Source organism: Theropithecus gelada, chromosome 9 (genome assembly GCF_003255815.1).
Source record: "Theropithecus gelada isolate Dixy chromosome 9, Tgel_1.0, whole genome shotgun sequence".
NCBI classification, from domain to species: domain Eukaryota; kingdom Metazoa; phylum Chordata; class Mammalia; order Primates; family Cercopithecidae; genus Theropithecus; species Theropithecus gelada.
This window is the reverse complement of record NC_037677.1, coordinates 113,411,350-113,430,203: the sequence shown is the minus strand read 5'-3', so window position 1 is coordinate 113,430,203 and position 18,854 is coordinate 113,411,350. Positions and strand designations below refer to the sequence as shown.

General features: G+C 42.6%; 1 protein-coding gene across 2 annotated transcripts in view; it reads left to right on the top strand.

The window, feature by feature from the left end:
- HSPA12A (heat shock protein family A (Hsp70) member 12A) overlaps positions 1-18,854 on the top strand; it is a 182,484-nt gene that overhangs the window by 8,141 nt on the left and 155,489 nt on the right. For both annotated transcript variants that reach the window (XM_025395604.1, XM_025395602.1), the window contains exon 2: positions 6,928-7,015. Coding sequence is in view for 1 of the 2 variants with exons in the window: in XM_025395602.1 (XP_025251387.1) it covers positions 6,928-7,015 (88 nt within the window). In the remaining variant the exon portion in view is untranslated. The remainder of the gene's footprint in view (positions 1-6,927; positions 7,016-18,854) is intronic.

Genomic DNA, 18,854 nt, shown 5'->3' with positions numbered 1-18,854 from the left:
AAAGACTGCCTCTGCCTTATAACTGATGATTTCTACAGGCCTGGTTATGAATCTTATGGTAATGTTAAACCTTCAAAAATTATTTGGGGAATTAAAAAAATAAAGTTGTCAACTTAGCACTTGACTTTACATTAATTATTGGCGAAGTGTAGAATTTTTTTTTTGTCATTATGGTGGTGGTTTCTCTTCTTCTGCCATAATTTTGTCTTTTAGAGTTGGCAGCTATTTTGTCCTAAGGAAGTTTTAGAACCACAGTTCTTTGAGTATTAAAAAAAAATAGCAGTCACAAATGAAGAATGAGAACTGTTTTTCAAAGAACTGTGTTTTGGAGGAATAAATTCTCAGTATTTTTTTAGCAAATAAAATAATTTTAGGCAAATTTATCAGTATTGATTTAACTGCTTCTCTTTCGTATATGACAAACATCTATAAATTATTATAATTGAAGCCCTATGTACTTCCAAAATTATTTAAGGTGATGTATGTGTATGAATCTCAAATGTGTTAGATTAAATTTCTCTACCAGATGTTAAAAAATACATTGAATTGTGTTGAATGCTGACAAGGGATAATGTATGATTAATCCTGTTTTTAATTAAATAATATAATTATTATATTTCGTGATTGTGCATTCAACACCTTAAGTAGAGATTACAGAAATAAAACTGCCAATGATCAGCATCTGTTTGTCAGAAAAACGTTTCTATTAATACTTGAAGGAGAAAAGTTTAGTAAAGATCAAAGACTGAAATATGATTTCTAAAATGGAAATGCTTTTATTATGTTATTAATGATGTTTGTCCTTGGCCTGAGCTACAATTTTAACTGCTACAGTTGGGGGATAGGAAAGAATAGGAACGTGCGGGAGTATCTAACACACAGTTGTACTCAGAATGGAATAAAGAGTTGTGTGTATTAGGAGAATGTTGTATGAAATTACTTTCACTTGAAATAAATAATTGGGGGAAAAACGAGGTATGGATTAGAAGTATCTGGGTGTCTGCCCTCACCCCCATTTGTGTGTATGTGTGTGTGCCTAGAGATACGGACAAGGAAAGCAGCGTGAGTAACTCAGGCTTCACTCTGTTCCACTGCCCTTACCGGAGCTATCAAAGTGCCCTGAGGGAGCTGCACTTGTTCAACAGCTACTGTTAGACTGTTGTGAAAATTGGAGTTGATCTATGAACAACTGATTGATTTAAAACATCACTGAGCAATCCTAGGTAGTCATCCTTCCCAAAGGTCACAACCAAATATTTGTACTCTAGTCTTAAAAACTTTCGGGAAACTTGAAAATGGAGAAGATAGATACTCACAAGGCCGGAATTCCATCTGAATTAAGCTTAGATCTCTGTACCTCCTAAAGAATTTTCCTGCCTCTAACATGTTAAAAGCAGAGTTCCTGTTTGAGGGAACTAGTGCCAAATTTCTTTATGATGTAAAATTATTCTCAGCCAACACTTGTTGAGATTCCTATTAACTGTGGATCTGACCTGAACTTTGGTTGCCTAATCATAAATGCTTTCTTTTTTTTATAGCTAAGCTGATAGGAAAAATAACAGTTTCTGTGCTGATTTTGAGAATACGGAATCAAATACAAAATCAAAGACTCTGTTTTTTTAGGGTAAAAACAAAGGGCTATAACTTTTATTTTAAAGAATATTTGAAATAAATAAAATGTATATTTATTAATGTATAGCTTTAGAATAAATGTTTTCCTGTGTATCATCATTTGTTTACTGAAAACACAGCCATTTTAAATTCTAAACCAAGAAATTAATAATTGCAAGAAAAAAAAATCTGTTCAATTAGTAATTTTTGTATACTTGTAAACTGAATGTTGGAAAATTAGTTCTCTTTTTCAGAGATAATTGTAAATCTGCAAAACAGGATATGCAGTCAAAGTGAACTCAAAACAGGAACTCTTTTTAATTTATATTTGCAAGAGACTTTATCTCCAAATATTATATATTATATGAGAACAAAAAAAAAATCACCATGTGTTTTGTTTTTAACTAAAAAGAACTGACTTTCCCGTCTGTATGTATGCTGTCTTGAGTTCAACCCCAATTCACTAGGGGCATGCCTTGGACTTTTCACATTCTTTCAAGCCCCAATACTAAAGAAAAAAAAAGGCACTAACCTTGGCACAAAACTAGACCCTGGCTGGTACATCAAACATTGCACACACGTCTGTACCCTCTGGGGTTAAGGCTCAGCCACCACATCAGGATCAGTCCATATGATTACTATGTTTATGATAGACCCACCTTGCTTCCAAATTGAGACTTTAAGATTATACACGTCTTGCCGTCCTGTCTCATCTATTTTTGACAAAATGTGTCGGTGAGATTTTAGCGGTTTTTTTTTTTTTTACAGTAGGCATCTACGAAGTCCTTTGGAATCAGTCATACTTGTGTTGATTACTAAAGTGCATCTCTTTCAATGGGGTATTTTTAAATAAGCTGTGACTTTGGATGGATATTATTGGAGGAATGGAGCTGTGATCCCTGTCAAACTGAGAAAAACAAGGGTATGGGAAGACTCCTTTGGCTACTTAGTGCTTTGTGACTTTTGAGGAAACTTTGCAGCACGTAATTCTAAGAACATTGTAGGAAACAGCAAAGTAGAGCCAGGCTCTTCGTTGGGGAGGGGAGTGAAGGCTGTGCTCACGTAGCTTCAGTAATGTCTGACTTGATCCTAAACACTGCGGTTGAAATGTTCCTTTAGAATGATCTTGTGCATTCCACAAAGGCATAAAATACTAAAATCTGTTTCTTTCCTTAGCCAGTAGTTCTATATTAATTCAGGAGCTATAAAACAAAGTTCAGATTGATGTCACTTTCCAACTGTGAAAGTATGTTCACCTCATGTATTGAATACAAACATTTCAACAGGTCCTGTTACCCACTGGCCTGACTGTTAACTTTTTATTAAAGTATAAAGGACCTTTACACTTCTGTGTGTTAACTTTTGGTGGATGAAATACATATTGACAAATGTAAACACATGGATTTACTAAGCACCTAAGGTGCTCAGGTTGAAGTGCGTGTGGCTCTCACTACAGAAATAAGTTGAGAAAACTGAATTATGAAGAATTTAGCAGTTACTGCTCAGAACAATCACATATTAGCCCGGGTTATAATTCTCATCTCTCTGTACATTTAACCGGCTGTGCCTTGACAGAGGAATAAGGCAACATTTAAAAAAATGCAGTCTTTTAGTTTTTGAATGCAAGCCCCAGCATCTTTACAAACCCTCTTTTACATGAAGTTAAGACAAACTTAACTAAAGGTTAAATTGTACCTTGTGAAGTCGGATGGTTTAAAATGTGCAGTGGAGATCCATGTGAAGAATAAGATGTAAAGCATAGTTTTGTTGCCTCTGAACTTTGGAATTCTAGGCAGACTTCTTGCATCATGTACAAATAAACCAAAAAGGGGCATGCAGAAGTGAAACCAGTCCTGTGGCTGCTGTCAGATTTTGACATTCATTCCACTGATGATGTGTTTGTTTGGCTTGTTTTTCTCCACTTCAAATGTTCTGTTTTTCCCCCCTCCAGAAATATGGTGAAATGGTGTTAAAACTGTCCACGCACACTCTCACTCTGGGAGTTCATGCAGAGGACACTCAGCCTGAGGACCAGCAGCAGGCCCGCCACCCCCACCTCCCTCCCACGCAGAACGCCACCTCCCGGGCCTTCCCATCACACCCTGGCTTGCTGTGCTTCTCTGTACGAATGGGGTTTCTGTTTCCAGCCTCAATAGTCCAAGCTGTTCTCTTGGATGCAGGGGCTTAATTCAACCCCTTTTCCTCTGCCTTGACCACCGATCAAATAGGCAAAGCTACTAGAAATTGTCATGTGGCGTAATTTGCCACTTACTCTCTATTTCCCATCACAGTGTATAAATCTTTGTTTTTCCTTAAGGGACTCAGAGCCCAGGCAGAACTTTTGGGGTTATTAGTTTCATATTTTATTTAGTTCTATATTATTAAATTAAACATCTAATTATATGTGTCACTTTACAGACAAAAATGTTTTTTTAAAAACCCTATCAGTATGAGCAAATAGAAACACATTTAAATTCCTGGTTAAAAGACTGTCAACATGATTCTTCATATTCGGGAATCGGTTTATTTAATGAGCTTAGATTTAAAGAATTTTTTTTGCATTCTTTTTACTAAATAGGTAGATAAAAATATTATCGGTAGGAAAATACCTTTTATTATATACAGTGTATTTTGGTATAGTATGTGTTATTGCCCTAGCTGGATATCATGTATTTTCTGATAGTATTAAAATATTTTAAAATCTAAAATCCCCAGTCCCTAAATTCTAAGAAAAAAAAATACTGCACATATGTTCAGCTATGGAAGTTGTACCATGACCTTTCAGAGGGTTTAGCTGCACAAAGTTCTACAGCTTTTTCAGATTTATTGCCATAAATGGTCTTGTTTTGTAGCTCAGTTCTCTGCTCTTTGTCAGTAAGTGGGCAGATGTTTTTGCCTTTTTATAAAAGTGCAGTAATAGGCATGTCTACTGTCTTTACTTCATCAGCTAGAAGAACCATATCCATGGCTTATCCTGATGACAGGTGATTCACCTGAGCTTTGTTCCCAGATTGGTAGCGGGCAACATGGCATGTCGTAAGTGGCCCTTCCCACCAACTGAATAGAAAAAGGTTTCTTTCCGATTTAGATATAAACTTACGCTTTCACCTGTCGGAGGAAAATGAAACCATCACTAACAGTTTTTATTTTGTTGGCAGGTTCATGCCTGTGACAAAGAGATTTATCCCCAGGTGAATTACTCCTTCACATTGGTGTGGCAATGACTATTTAATAAAGCTATTTATGAAAACTCCTTCAGTGTGTGGTCCCCGTTCCCACAGTGTGTCACTGCCGCCGCCAAGTGACAGGTCTGAAAAATCAGCAAATCCTAAACAATTAAGGCATCAATTCCTCCTTCCCAAACCAAGGCCCCTGCTACCTCCTAGATAAAGATAGTGTCTACTTCTGTAAGGAAGACCCTTCCCCAAATCACACTGGACCTAATGGGTGTCCCTCCAAGTTCATGGTCTCTCGGAGAAGAATGGCATGGGTGATGAAGAAAAGAATTTCTTTCTCTGGATGTATAGATGTAATTTTAGGGTTGAAGGAGTGTGTGTGTGTGTCTGTGTGTGTTCGGTTAGTTTACCGCAATCTCACACAAAAATCATACCGTACAGCAGGGAAGAAATTCTCTGTCTTAAAAATCCACCAGTCACACCAAAAATTTGTAACTCCAGGAACACACACATACTTGGGGATGTATGCAAAGACTGTTCTCTTCTGCAACCTCATTCTCGAACGGGGCTAAGAGCTTTTCAATTGCTGTGACATTTTCAGCCAGGGAAGTAGTAGTTGTTGCAGAGCAATGTTTTACAGGCAATTACTTTATATGATCAATGGAGCAATTCCCCTTCCAGAAAGGAACCAAAGCGATCTAGTTAAATCATTAAAGAGAGAAAGAGAGTGGGAGAAAGGGTTCATCTCATTAGCAGGTGCCAGTGCTGCAGGCTCCGTGGCGGCACACAATGTCACTGGCCCTTTAAGACAATGACTGCGCTCCCTCCACCACTGCCACCCCCTCCCCTGTAGCTGTTGACAGGTCTAAACCTCCCTAGCAGCCCATTGTGGCCGCAGTAGGAGGCACCTGCAGAAAATGTGCCAAAACCAGGCAGGGAGCAAGAGCTTTTCAATAAGCTCCGCAGCTGGAGAGGAGAGGCAACACTAAACAACCAGCCTGGGCCCAGGCATGTGATGGGAAAAGGGGTCAAAAACACACCTCCTATGGGCTTTCTGAGCACTGTTCGGTTCAATTTGCTGACATCTTCTAGCTGGCTTTTCTCTATTTGCTTAATATGCTGAGGTATTTAGCTTAAAAGCACTAAATGCCTCATCATGATGAGTCGTTTTCTCTTTCCCCATTTACTGTTATTAAGGACATTTTCCAGCATTTTCACTGTCTTTCTGCCCCAAACTAAGATTGTTTTCTTTCGCTCCTCTCTCGTGACTACTCGCAGGCATTCTCCACCACACACCGCCTCCTTGATTTTACTCATCTTTAATTCAGGGATGAGTAAAGCTCTCCAAATTTAGGATCTGTGCTACCTTTGTAAAATACACACTCCTGACTGCTTTCGGCACGTGTGTGGTTGCTGAATTCTTGCATTCCAAGTAGTAAACATGTATTGTGCATCTACTGTGTACCCACCAGTGTTCGCAGGGCTTCTAGAAATCCACAGATGAACAAGACATGCTTTTCCCCTTGTACTGTTTAGGACCCAGCAGAGGGAATGAACAGCTAATGTAACTGTGGGTTCTGGGAATCTGTTTTACACCCAGGCGCTTGTGTTTGTAATATCTACAGCCCTTTTAAGAATAAGCAGGAGTGGAAGGAGAGGACGGGGAGTACCCTGGGATGGGCTGGTGGTATATTGGCTCCGTCAAGTTTGCCTTGGGGAACCAGAGGACAGAGTCTCAGTGTCATCTCTCCAAGGTAAATAGAGAGAGAACCGGGCCTGGTTCCTCAGTTTTGGCAGCTCTTGTCTCTCCACGTCTCCTGACGTGCACATAGCACTTCCCGGTTTTTGTGATTTTCCATCTATTTTTTTCTTTCTTGATGTAGTATGGCATTATCTCTGTCTTGCAGATGAAAACATCTGAGACTCAGGGCTAAGCACCTTGCCCAAGGCCACACAACAAGTAGGTGGTAAGTGCACAGGCCTGCCAGGGACCCAGCTCCTCTGTGCCCACCTAAATCTTTGCTTCCCTCCTGCCGGGTACTGCCTCTTCAAACTGTCAACCAGCACGAGTACAGGACTTAAGAGCGACGTGGAAACAAAGCGACATTTTCACAGTGCAACTCTTTCCCCCCTCCTACAGATGGAGAGTGTTGGCGTGTACGGATTCTGTGGGTGTAAAGCAAAGAACAAAATGAAGTGTGATTCAAGGTGGGAAATAGCCGCTTCAGGTAGGAAATGAACTAATGTGTGTAAGTATCAAACTGGCCTCTGAAATAACTACCCCAGACCTCATTCCTCTCGAGAGGGACTAGGTACGTTTAAAACTGGGACGTTGAAACTTCTGCACATGTAAGATGTTTGCCAAACCACTGCTGCAAAACCTGCTTGTTCAGAACACCGGGAAGTGGGAAGAGGTTTGAGAGAATTTCAGAGGCACCCTTGAGTCAGAAAACAAATTCGTTTCCCACCTATCCAAAGCCTAGAATCGTCACTGGCCACACTCACACGCACAGATCATGCACCTAGCATCCGTCTAGCCTGCCGGCCTCCTGCTATCTTCCTGCCCTGCTCTGGTGGCCCTGGGAGATTGGCTCTGTGAGGGCCCATACAAAGGCAGGAAGAGATGGCCTCTCGCTCTTCTGGGCTTGTTTTTGCCTTAACATGTCTCTCCTCTCAGAGGACTGGTCCTCTTCCTCCTTCTTCTTCGGTGCCTCCCTCCAATTCTGGAGAAAACAAGTGGACTATTCATGTAAAAAGAGAAAGACTGAGAAAGGGAGGGGGAGATGCCACCGACAAACTCCATTGAAAGCCACTGGCTGTTCATTTACATTCACACTTTTAAAACATGTTAACTAATGATGTTAAATGGTTTGCCAAAGGTCCTGGCAGGTCAGTTGTAGAAGTGTCATTTCTGCCTAATTAGGGCTCTTGTGGCTGCCTGGGGCCTCCCAGTGCAACCGGTGACAAGCCGAGAACTGACAGCTTCAATTGCAGCCAATAGGAAGGTTGGGCTGGTCATGTTTTCCAACTCAGCCAGGTGTTTGCTGAATGGGGGAGGGGCCTGGCGAGATCTGAGCGCTTCTATGATCCTTTTTCTTTTACTGCGGCCTCCCAAGTCCTTCCCCTTTGCCTGTCTTGTCTTGTGTCAAGGTCAAGAATGGGCTTCGCTAAATCAGCAATTTGGGTTATCTCTGGGAGGCCATTAGCAATCCCCAGCCCAGACGTTTCAAGTGGTCTCAGATCCCAGATGCTAGACTTTTTTTCCTCCGTAAAAATCAGAGAGTAGGAAAAGAAAGGGAATGCTTTAGGTGAAAAACAACAGTAAGAACAAAGCAAAACAAAACAAAAATGAACCAAAATGCAGAAAACTACGTAGTCCTGAAAGTGTTACACTTCTGAAGACATAATAATAAAATTGCTTAAGGAGAAAACCATGAAAGCATCCCGATCAATGCTTTAAATATTGGAAAGAATAAAAGACTGTAGTGAAAACAAATTCTGTAGTATTCAGTGGGATCGACAGTACCTGTCACATAGTAGGTCCTCAATAAATAAATTTATTGATCTGAATTGGTTTTTCAGGAGAAAAATTATTGTCTGAGAAACAGAGAGTGATTGGTTGAGATTTTGCTCTTTTTCATGCTTGCCTTAACTCTTTCTATCATGTTCTTTGAGCTTCTCTGTTGACCATAAAATGCTTGCTAAATTGTAGTTCCACGTTATGGGTTGACATGATTATCTTGTTGTTTTGTTTTGTTTTGTTTTTAACGACTTAAGCAAAATACCATTAATTCTCAGCTCCCCCAGACTGCAGCAGCTACCACACAAAGAAGCAGTCCTATGGCAATGACATCTGTGTCCAGGATTTGGATCTGACGAACTGGCAGTTCCTGCAGGGATGACGGTACTCCCTAGTTGTGTCTGAATTGGACGCACCAGCACTTGAGCACACACAAACGCACGTGAACAGATGGAACGTGTTATGGGCCTGTTAGCCAAGGAATGACAGAATTAATCCATGGGCATTTGCGGCCAATGTTGTGTTAAACTAAAGGGAAAAAGTGAACAGGGAAAAGCCATGTTTGTTTTATGAAAATCTCAGACCCAATCCTTAGGTCTGGAAATAAGGGGTGTCTAAAACCTCACTTTAGTTCTGGAAATGAGGGGTGTCTAAAACAAAGGGCATCTGAAACTTTGGTTTTTCAGCTTCCTTTCCGTGACCTCTTTCCCACCCGCTGCCTCTGTTTTCTCTAATATGGAACAGTGAAAATGGGGGCCAGCAAAACAGATTGTTGATGCCTGTTGATTTTATCAAAGGAAGGTTAGATTAAGTAAGACGGCGTAAATGAGCACACCTAGGATGATACCTGGCATATATCAGGTGGCCAGTGGCAGTGAATTCTCTCCCTGCTGTCTTGAGTTCTCGAAGGTTGAAGTCCATGCATGCCAAGCTATTTTTTCGGCCTGATAGCAGGTGAGCTACTGAGTGAAGACAGAGACTGGACACTCATTCAGCTCTGAATCTTCAGTACCTTGCATGGAAGGTGCACAGGACATATTTGAAAAAGAATTAATAGAATTGACCAATAGGCTGACCTCCTGAATGGTGAATGAGCAAATTGATCTAGAGGTATTCAAAACTGTTTAGTTGACTGTCCCAGACTTTCTCAGACCTCTTCTGCCACTGACTTCTCTGAAAAGACCCTTTGTAGCTGGGTGCGGTGGCTCACGCCTGTAATCCCAGCACTTTGGGAGGCTGAGGTGGGCGGATCACGAGGTCAAGAGATCGAGACCATCCTGGCCAACATGGTGAAACCTCGTCTGTACTAAAAATACAAAGATTAGCTGGGTGTGGTGGCACATGCCTGTAGTCCCAGCTAGTCGGGAGGCTGAGGCAGGAGAATTGCTTGAACTGGGGAGGTGGAGGTTGTGGTGAACCAAGATCGTGTCACTGCACTCCAGCCTAGCAACCGAGCGAGACTCTGTCTCAAAAACAAAAACAAAAACAACAAACCCTTTGCATTTTTGTCCTATCCTGTTTTGTCTGTCCCTTTCAGACCGTATCACACGTTCTTTTTCCTCTTTGGTGACCTCCTTTGTCTTTCTTGCTACTCCTGTACACTGTTGTTTACTCACACTGATTTTATTCTGAGCTCTCATTTCTCTTCTATTTCCGGTTCTAACGCCTATCTTGTCCATGCCTCCCACACTCACCTCTGACTCGGAGGCCTGATCCGCACAGCTGCGATGGATGTTTGAGCACTTTGAGGGTGAACCGTTGTCATGCGGCCTTTTTGAGTGCTAAAAAGTGACCACTTCAGATTTTCCTTGCGGTTAGTAAGATGAGTATTTTAAAATCATTCTGGAGGAGATTAGTGGTAAAGAAAACCTTCCTCAGCAACTAAATCATTTTGGAAAAATAAGCCAATTAGTCGATAAAACAAAAAACCTTTTGAAGACTTGTGAACAGAGGAAAGGACATGTGAATTACAGGTTTTCTATTTTGTGGCATTGATGTACTCCAGTAGTATTCGTGATAGCTGATTATCGCGATGGTGACCCTGGAAAGGTGAAATTATGTTCAGTTGAATATAGCCTAACCCTTCTCAAAGGATAATTTGATTTTGTTACTCCATTGTTAAGGGCTTTTTGGTGGCCTTTCGAGATCTGGCTCTGGCTTCTCTTTGACCTTGAACCCTCACTCTGGTTGTGCTGATCTGCTGACCATCCTCCGGACATGGTAGGGTGTTTCATGCCACAGGGCCTTTGAATAAACCTTTCTTATCCTTGGAATGAATGCCTCTTCTTCCTTTTGTTCCCCTGCCAAACACATGCTATTAGGAAAGATTCAACTCCATGTCACCACCTCCACAAACTTCTCCTGACACCTCCCAAGTTAGAGTGACCTTTTTCTCTTGTGTGCCCCCCACTGTTGAACTTGATGTTCCTGTCAATAACAACAATGCTGCTAACAATGATGGTTTCCTTTCATTGAGTGCCTTTTGGTTCCAGTAAGTGTAATTGCTTTCACTTGTTAAATCATTTAAGTCCTGCCACCCTATGAAGAGGCCATTATTATAGATACAGTCGTGCATTGCTTAATGACAGGGATATGTTCTGAGAAATTCATTATTAAACAATTTCATCATTGTGTGAACATCATAGAGCGTAATTCCACAAACCTAGATGGTATAGCCTACCACACACCTAAGCTATTATATGCAGGATAGCCTGCTGCTTCTAAGCTACAGACCTGTACAGCATGTTACTATACTGAAGCTGTAAGCAGTTGTAACACAGTGGCAAGTACTTGTATATCTAAACATAGAAAAGGTACAGTAAAGATACAATATTATAATCTTATGGGACCACAGTCATATATGTGGTCTGTCGTTGACCAAAATGTCATCGTGCAGTGCATGACTGTATTTATTTTACCAATAAGGACCCGGCAGCTCAAGTGGCACGTTGGATGTCATACAGTTTCAAAGTGGTGAAGCTGGGTCCTGAGCCCAGCCAGCATGACTCAACCCACATTACTGGCCGCCATGAATACAGAACCACCAAACCAACTACCTTCCATTATAAATAGCCACCATGGTGATAGGAGGGGCATTTCAGTTTTCAGTGTGTCTTCTCTAGATGGTGAGCTCCTTGAGGTTGGTGACACTCATAACTTTGTGTTCTAGTGCTTATCCTTGGGCCAGCACATGGCAGAGACTCTTTAAGTGCTGACTGGGTTTAATAATATGGAATTGAATTGTACTGTAGTATATATGAATATATATGTATATATGCACATATCCTCTCCCCGGCCCTCTTGCTCTTTATGTATATGCATATACTTATATACATATTTATATCGGTTTTTATATATATTTTATATATGTACATATATGCATTTTGTTTTTGAGACAGGGTCTTGCTCTGTCCCCCATGCTGGAGTGCAGTGGTGTGATCACGGTTTACTACAGTCTTGACCTCCCGGGCTCAAGGGGTCCTCCCAGCTCAGCCTCCCAAGTAGCTAGGACTACAGGCATGCACCACCACGCCTGGCTAATTTTTGTATTTTTTGTAGAGATGGGGTTTCACCATGTTGCCTGGTTCTCAAACTCCTAGGCTCGAGTAATCCACCCACCTTCGCTCCCAAAGTGGTGGGATTACAGATGTGAGCCACCACAACCAGCCCATATATACATATGTAACATATACATACACATATATCTATGCACACAAATTAACATAATATGTATATATGTGCATAAATTACCATTTTCTATATAAAGATGGCAAGAGAGGCAGGCAGAGAAAGAATCAGTTGCAGTCTGGAGGAATATACGTGTGTTACTTGGTTTCTCTGACTTTAAATTCTCTCTTAATCTATATTCCTTGTAAAGTAGATGATAGCATGTATCTTGGCCTATATGTTTCTAAAGACAAACCTCTAAGCTCTTAAAGTTCTGCCATGGTGTGTGTCATGGTACATTTAAGTCAGAAAGCCCATTAGGGGCCGGGCGCGGTGGCTCAAGCCTGTAATCCCAGCACTTTGGGAGGCCGAGACGGGCGGATCACGAGGTCAGGAGATTGAGACCATCCTGGCTAACCCGGTGAAACCCTATCTCTACTAAAAAATAGAAAAAACTAGCTGGGCGAGATGACGGGCGCCTATAGTCCCAGCTACTCGGGAGGCTGAGGCAGGAGAATGGCGTAAACCCGGAAGGCGGAGCTTGCAGTGAGCCAAGATCTGGCCACTGCACTGCACTCCAGCCTGGCCGACAGAGTGAGACTCCGTCTCAAAAAAAAAAAAAAAAAAAAAAAAAAAAAAAGCCCATTAGAGGAGGAGGATGCCTGGCTAGAATAGCTAGAATAGTGTTCTTGAGTTTTTCCATGTGTGTTGTCTCAGGTAGGAAGATGACAAGTCCTATTTTGTTCTTGTGTGATTCCTCATCATTCAGTCCCTGCAGGCTGAGCTTGTTAATGGTGGTGAACATGAGTTTTGTTCTTTGCCAGGAGCGCCCACCAGTGCCCATAACGCCCTCCCGGAATGTGCTGGGCAGTGTGTTTAGGGTAAGACTGACTAATGACCCTACACTGAGAATGGCCTCAGCACAAACCCAAAAGGCTCTGCTAGAGCTCAGAGGCAGCCACGAGATTTGGAGAGCTGGATGACGGTTCACTAAGAGAATTCAAGCTGTCAGTTCTCCTGCGTACCCTTTGGATTCTATTCTGATGCTGTTGCTTGTAGAGGGAAAAAGTTCATGTGTCGTTTATATACAAGTGCCCATTTGACATTGAGTGAGTCACATTTATTTTACCCAATATGAACATAAAATCTGTTTTAAAATCGGATTCTAGAACTTTAAAAGGGTTCTTATGTATTTTTCTGAAGTAACTCAGTGACCATAGGTGAGCCCGCCCCACCTGGCCTGGTGGGTGACCCTTTTCCTGCCCCCTCACCGGTTCTGCTCCTTGCTCCTCTCTCTGCGCCTTGGCTCCCCTTCCCGGAACCCTTCCTCTTGGCCTTGCCAAATCCTGCCCATCCTTTGAGAATCTCTTATGCCCCTGGCTGTCTTACCCCTTCCTGCTTTGCTGTGGTATCCGTTGGTCTGTTCTTGTGCTGCTAATAAAGACATACAGGAGACTGGGTAATTTATAAAGGAAAGAGGTTTAATGGACTCACACTTCCACATGGCCGGGGGGGCCTCACAATCATGGTGGAAGATGAAGGAAGAGCAAAGGGACTTTTTACATGGCGGCAGGAAAGAGAGCTTGTGCGGGGGAACTCCCATTTATAAAACCACCATATCTCATGAGACTTACTCACTACCATGGGAACAGTATGGGGGAACCATCCCCATGATTCAATTATCTCTACCTGGCCCCGCCCTTGACACGTGGGGATTATTACAATTCAAGGTGAGATTTGGGGACACAGATTTGGGCTGTGGGGACACAGCCAATCGATACCTGGCATATGCAATCTGATCACCCCTTCCAAACTTCTCTCTTAAAAATGCAACACTCTGACAGCATGTGGAGGCTTGGATGGAAACATGGTAAAAATTAAGATGATGTTTCTCACACTTTCGCACCAAAGTGATACAAATCCCAGAGCTGAGGCAACTAGTGTTTCTGCCAGAATGGAATGTCGTTGACATTTTCTGTTGTTTTTAAATATTTGCAACTATTTATTGTTCTTCCGTAAAAACCAGAATTTGTGGTTGTGTATATAAAAGTAATGTTCTAAAGTGTGCCTTTGTGTGTCCTTGATGCAGGACCGGCTCGGACTTGTGACCTGTGCAGTCACACAAGGCCCTGCATGTGGTTTAATGCCTCACTGTCACCATCTTGAAATTCTTAATACCTTGAACGAGGGGTCCTGTATTTTTGTTTTATGCTGGGCCCAGCAAATTACATAGGTGATCCTGCCTTTGGGGTTCTGCAAGGCCCCTAACCGTGAAGCATGCATCGAGTTACAGCTTTAAATCTTAACATGACTTCGTCTGTTATGACCCACCCAGGACAGTGTAGGAAGCTGGGTGCCCTTTAAAAAAAGAGTCTGGGCTGAAGGAGATGGAGAGGTAGGAAGGGTTGTGGGTCCTGAATGCCAGCTTTGCCAGGGCCATGCCTCGCAGCCATGTCCTTACTGCCTGTCTACCACAGGCCAGGAGGTGAACAGTCATTCTGTAATTCACATGCAGTAACACTCTTTGAGAGTTCTGTTTTTCACCTGGAACTGCCAAGTCATTTGGTGAAGATTTCCTGCTTGTTTGAAGTCCGCAGAGAAAAACCGCTAATGAAACATACCACATTTGGAAGTGAACTTTTTAAAGTATGTATCCGTAAGTTCTTATTCCAGCTCTTCCTTTTATTTTATAAATGCCTGTCTTATTTCAAAAGCGACTTTCAGGCATAGGTATAACAACATAATAAGAACAATACATTTGAGAAACAGGACTGGAAAAGAAACTAGGGCAAAGTCAGGGGTCAGGTTGGATCACAAATGCATACCACGAGGTCTTACTGAATTTTAATTTGCAAATGCCTATAAGCTTCCCAGCAGCAGAACGAAGGAACACAATTGTTCGTATCTATATGCAGCAGAAGGGTGGGGCGGAAAGCAGCTCACAATTTGGCTTGCACCGTCCACCGCAGAGAACTGAGAGATGTCTTGGGAACATGAGTGGGGCTTTCCGGGAATCTGTTTACCTGAGGCACTAAGTCCTCTCTCCCTTGGACATCCCCAGATAGTCCAGCATGAAGCTTTGTTTGGAGAAGAGGGGCAGTTTGGAGCACTTCATGATGTCTTGTCACCCAGTTTGTCCTACAAATGCCTTCAAACTGAGTGGGACTTGAGCAAACAACATCCAGAGCTTCACTCCTCCCCGCCACTGCGCTGGCCCTGCAGTGTTGTGAGTTGGTGGCTCCAGTGACATGGCAGTGGCGGTGAGCCCAGCGCTGGCAGTGTTGGTGACACTCATGTGGTGGTGGTGGCACCAGCACTGGCAGTGTCTGTACCAGCAGGAGAGGTAGCACCAGCACCTCCAAAGTGGATGCGGCAGCATCACAGTGGCTGCAGGGGCCAATCGGCTGCAGTCGGTGTGGAGGCAGTGGCCGGGAGTGGCCCAGCAGGGGCTCTGCCAGCAAGGGCGAGCCCTGCAGATGACTCCATGGATGACAGAAGCTTGGACACGGGAGACCTTGGAGAGCCTTATCCCAGGAGGTACTTGAGGCTCCCCCTTGAGGAAGATCTCTCCAGTGATGGGGGAAGTTGGAACCAAAGAAAGCTCCTTATGTTATCAAGATGTCCCTTTTTTAGCCTTAGGATATTGTGACCCCTGAAGGTATTAATGATGTTCTAGAGCATTTGAAAGACAACAACCAACTAACTGGTTAAGCGCAGCTCAGTTTTTCCCTAGTGTGGGTGGCTGAGCACACATTCATTAATTCAGTGATTCATTCAGCCAACATTTGTGGAACCCCTGCTGGCTTCTGGAGTCAGATTGCTGGGATCTGAATCTGGCTTGCCACCTACTAGTCTATGACCTTGAGCAAATGACGTGATTCCTGTAACACCCAGTTTCTGGGTATGGTGTAATATGAAATGTGAATTACTGAGTATCCACCTCACTGGGTTTTAGGAGAATCAAATGCATGTCAAGTGTTTAACATGGTGCCTGGCACAGATTAAGCATCCAAGAAGTGTGAGTTATGATTAAAGGCTGTGAGACATACAAAGAGCCACGTAGTTCCCCATTCATTCAAGTATTGCTTGTCCATATGAGGAAATGCTACATAGCGCAACTCCAGAAGGCTACACGTTAACTGGGGGTATCACACGGTAGATAAATTATGGGTGATTTGATTTGATTATTTATCTGCTTTTTAGGATTTTTCCAGTGTATGTGAACTGTTTGTGAGATTTTAAAACAGAAGGAAAAATAACCCCATTTGCCCTTCCCTTTGGTACTTCTGTGACACCCGTGTCGTCCATCAGTTCCCATGCAGGCAGGGACAGTGACACTCACGCATCTGTAGATGGCTCAGACTCTCAGAAGCTTGTTTCTTAGAGGATCTGCTTGTAGTTTCTGGCTTTTACGTTTCATTCATTCATTCATTCATTCATTCATTCATTCAAGAAATACTTATTAAGCACTTTCTATCTGCCGGGCACATTGATAAGTTCTGGTGAGTGAAAACCAATGACTCCCTTGATGGAGCTGGTAATTTATCAAGGTTCTCAGACTGTCATCCAATAATTAAATAAATATGTCACGACAGATGGAAGTGAGATGAAGGCAAGGAACGCGGTGCTATGAAGGTGGACAGCAGAGATGAAGGTGGAGGGAGGCACGGAGGCTTCCCTGGGAGGTGACGGGAAAGCTGAACTGTGAAGGTGCATAGGAGTTATTGGGTATGTATGGGGATGGGGAATGTGCAGTCCAGACAGAGGAGTAGAGTTGACAGCCCTTCGCGTATCTGTAGGTGGCTTCTCCCCAGGAGCCTTTCTGTTGTATTCCTGCCTTCTTCAGCTTTTCTGCCTGGGATGTGGTTTCACAGCCTGTTTTCATTCTGAGATCCAGTTTGTTCGCATCCTCCTTTTTCAATAGCAATTTTATTGAGCTATAATTCACATGCCATACAATTCACTCAAAGCGTACAATTAAATGATTTTTAGTGTATCACAGAATTGTGCAACCATCACCATGATCAATGTTAGAACATTTTCATCACCCCAAAAAGAAACCCTCATACCCATTAGCAGCAGCCACTCCTCGTTTCCCCCACCAATCCCAGCCCTGGGAAACCAGTAATCGCTTTTAGTCACTATAGATACACCTGTTCTGGACATTTTTTATAAATTGAATCATACAGGGTGCGTTCTTTTGTAACTTCTTCTTTCATTTAGCATTATGTTTTTAAGGTTCATCCATGTTGTAGCATGTATCACTACTTTGTTTGTTTGTTTGTTTTTGAGACAGAGTCTTGCTCTGTCACCCAGGCTGGAGTGCAGTGGCACAATCTAGGCTCACTGCAATCTCTGCCTCCCAGGTTCAAGCAATTCTCCTGCCTCAGCCTCCCAAGTAGCTGAGACTACAGGCACAAGCCACCACACCGTGGTAATTTTTTGTATTTTTAGTAGAGATGGGGTTTCACCATGTTGACCAGGCTGGTCTTGAACTCCTGAGCTCAAGTGATCCTCCCATCTAGGCCTCGCAAGGTGCTGGGATTATAGGCATGCGCCACCGCACCTGGCCACTTCATCGTTTTAAATTTACTTATGTTGTTTTTGAGACAAGGTCTCACCCTGCCACCCAGACTAGAGTCGAGTGGTGCAATCACGGCTCGCTGCAGCTTCGACCTCCTAGGCCCAAGTGATTCCCCCACCTCAGTCCCCCAGTAGCTAGGACTACAGGTGTGCACCACTACACCCAGTTAATTTTTTTATTTCTTGTGGAGATGGGGTTTTGCCATGTTGCCTAGGCTGATCTCACACTCCTAGGCTCAAATGATCTGCCTGCCTCGGCCTTCCAAAGTGCTGGGATTGGCCGGGCGCGGTGGCTTACGCCTGTAATCCCAGCACTTTGGGAGGCTGAGGCAGGCAGATCACAAGGTCAGGAGATCAAGACCATCCTGGCCAACATGGTGAAACCCCATCTCTACTAAAAATACAAAAATTAGCCAGGTGTGGTGGCACACGTCTTTAGTTCCAGCTACTCAGGAGGCTGAGGCAGGAGAATTGCTTGAACCGGGAGGCGGAGGCTGCAGTGAGCTGAGATCGTGCCACTGCACTCCACCTTGGGCAACAGAGCAAGACTCCATCTCAAAAAAACAAAAACAAACAAAAAAACACAAAGTGCTGGGATTACAGGTGTGAGCCACTGCGCCAGGCCAGTCCTTCACTTTTTATTGCTGGATAATGATAATATTCCATTGTATGGATAGATCATAGTTTGTTTGTCCATTAGTCAGTTGATGGATGTTTGGGTTGTTTTCATTTTGGGGCTATTATGAATAAGGTTGATATGGACCAGTTTGTGTGTGAGCATATTTTTTTTTGCTTTTCTTGTGTATATCTTAGGAGTGGAATTGCTAGGGCATATGGTAACTCTAACCTTTTGAGGAACTGCTAAACTGTTTTCCACAGTGGGTATGCATTTTGTATTCTTACCAACGGTGTATGAGGGTTCTTATTTCTCCACATCATTTCCAACACTTTGCATTTTCTGTCTTTTTTATTATAGTCATCCTTGTGGGTGTGAAGTGGTATTTCATTGTGTTTTGATTGGCATTTCACTGATACCTTATGATGCTGGCACCTTTCAATATACTTACTGGACATTTGTATATCTTCTTTGTAGGTATATTTGTTCAGGTTCTTTGTCCATTTTTAAATTGGTTATATCTTGTTATTGATTTGTAAGAGTTCTTTTATTTTAGATACAACTCCCTTATCAGATATATTATTTGCAAATATTTTTTCCCATTCTGTGTGTTGATGATGTCCTTCAAAGCATGAAGGTTTTTAATTTTTATTAAGTCCAGTTTATCCATATTTTTCTTGTT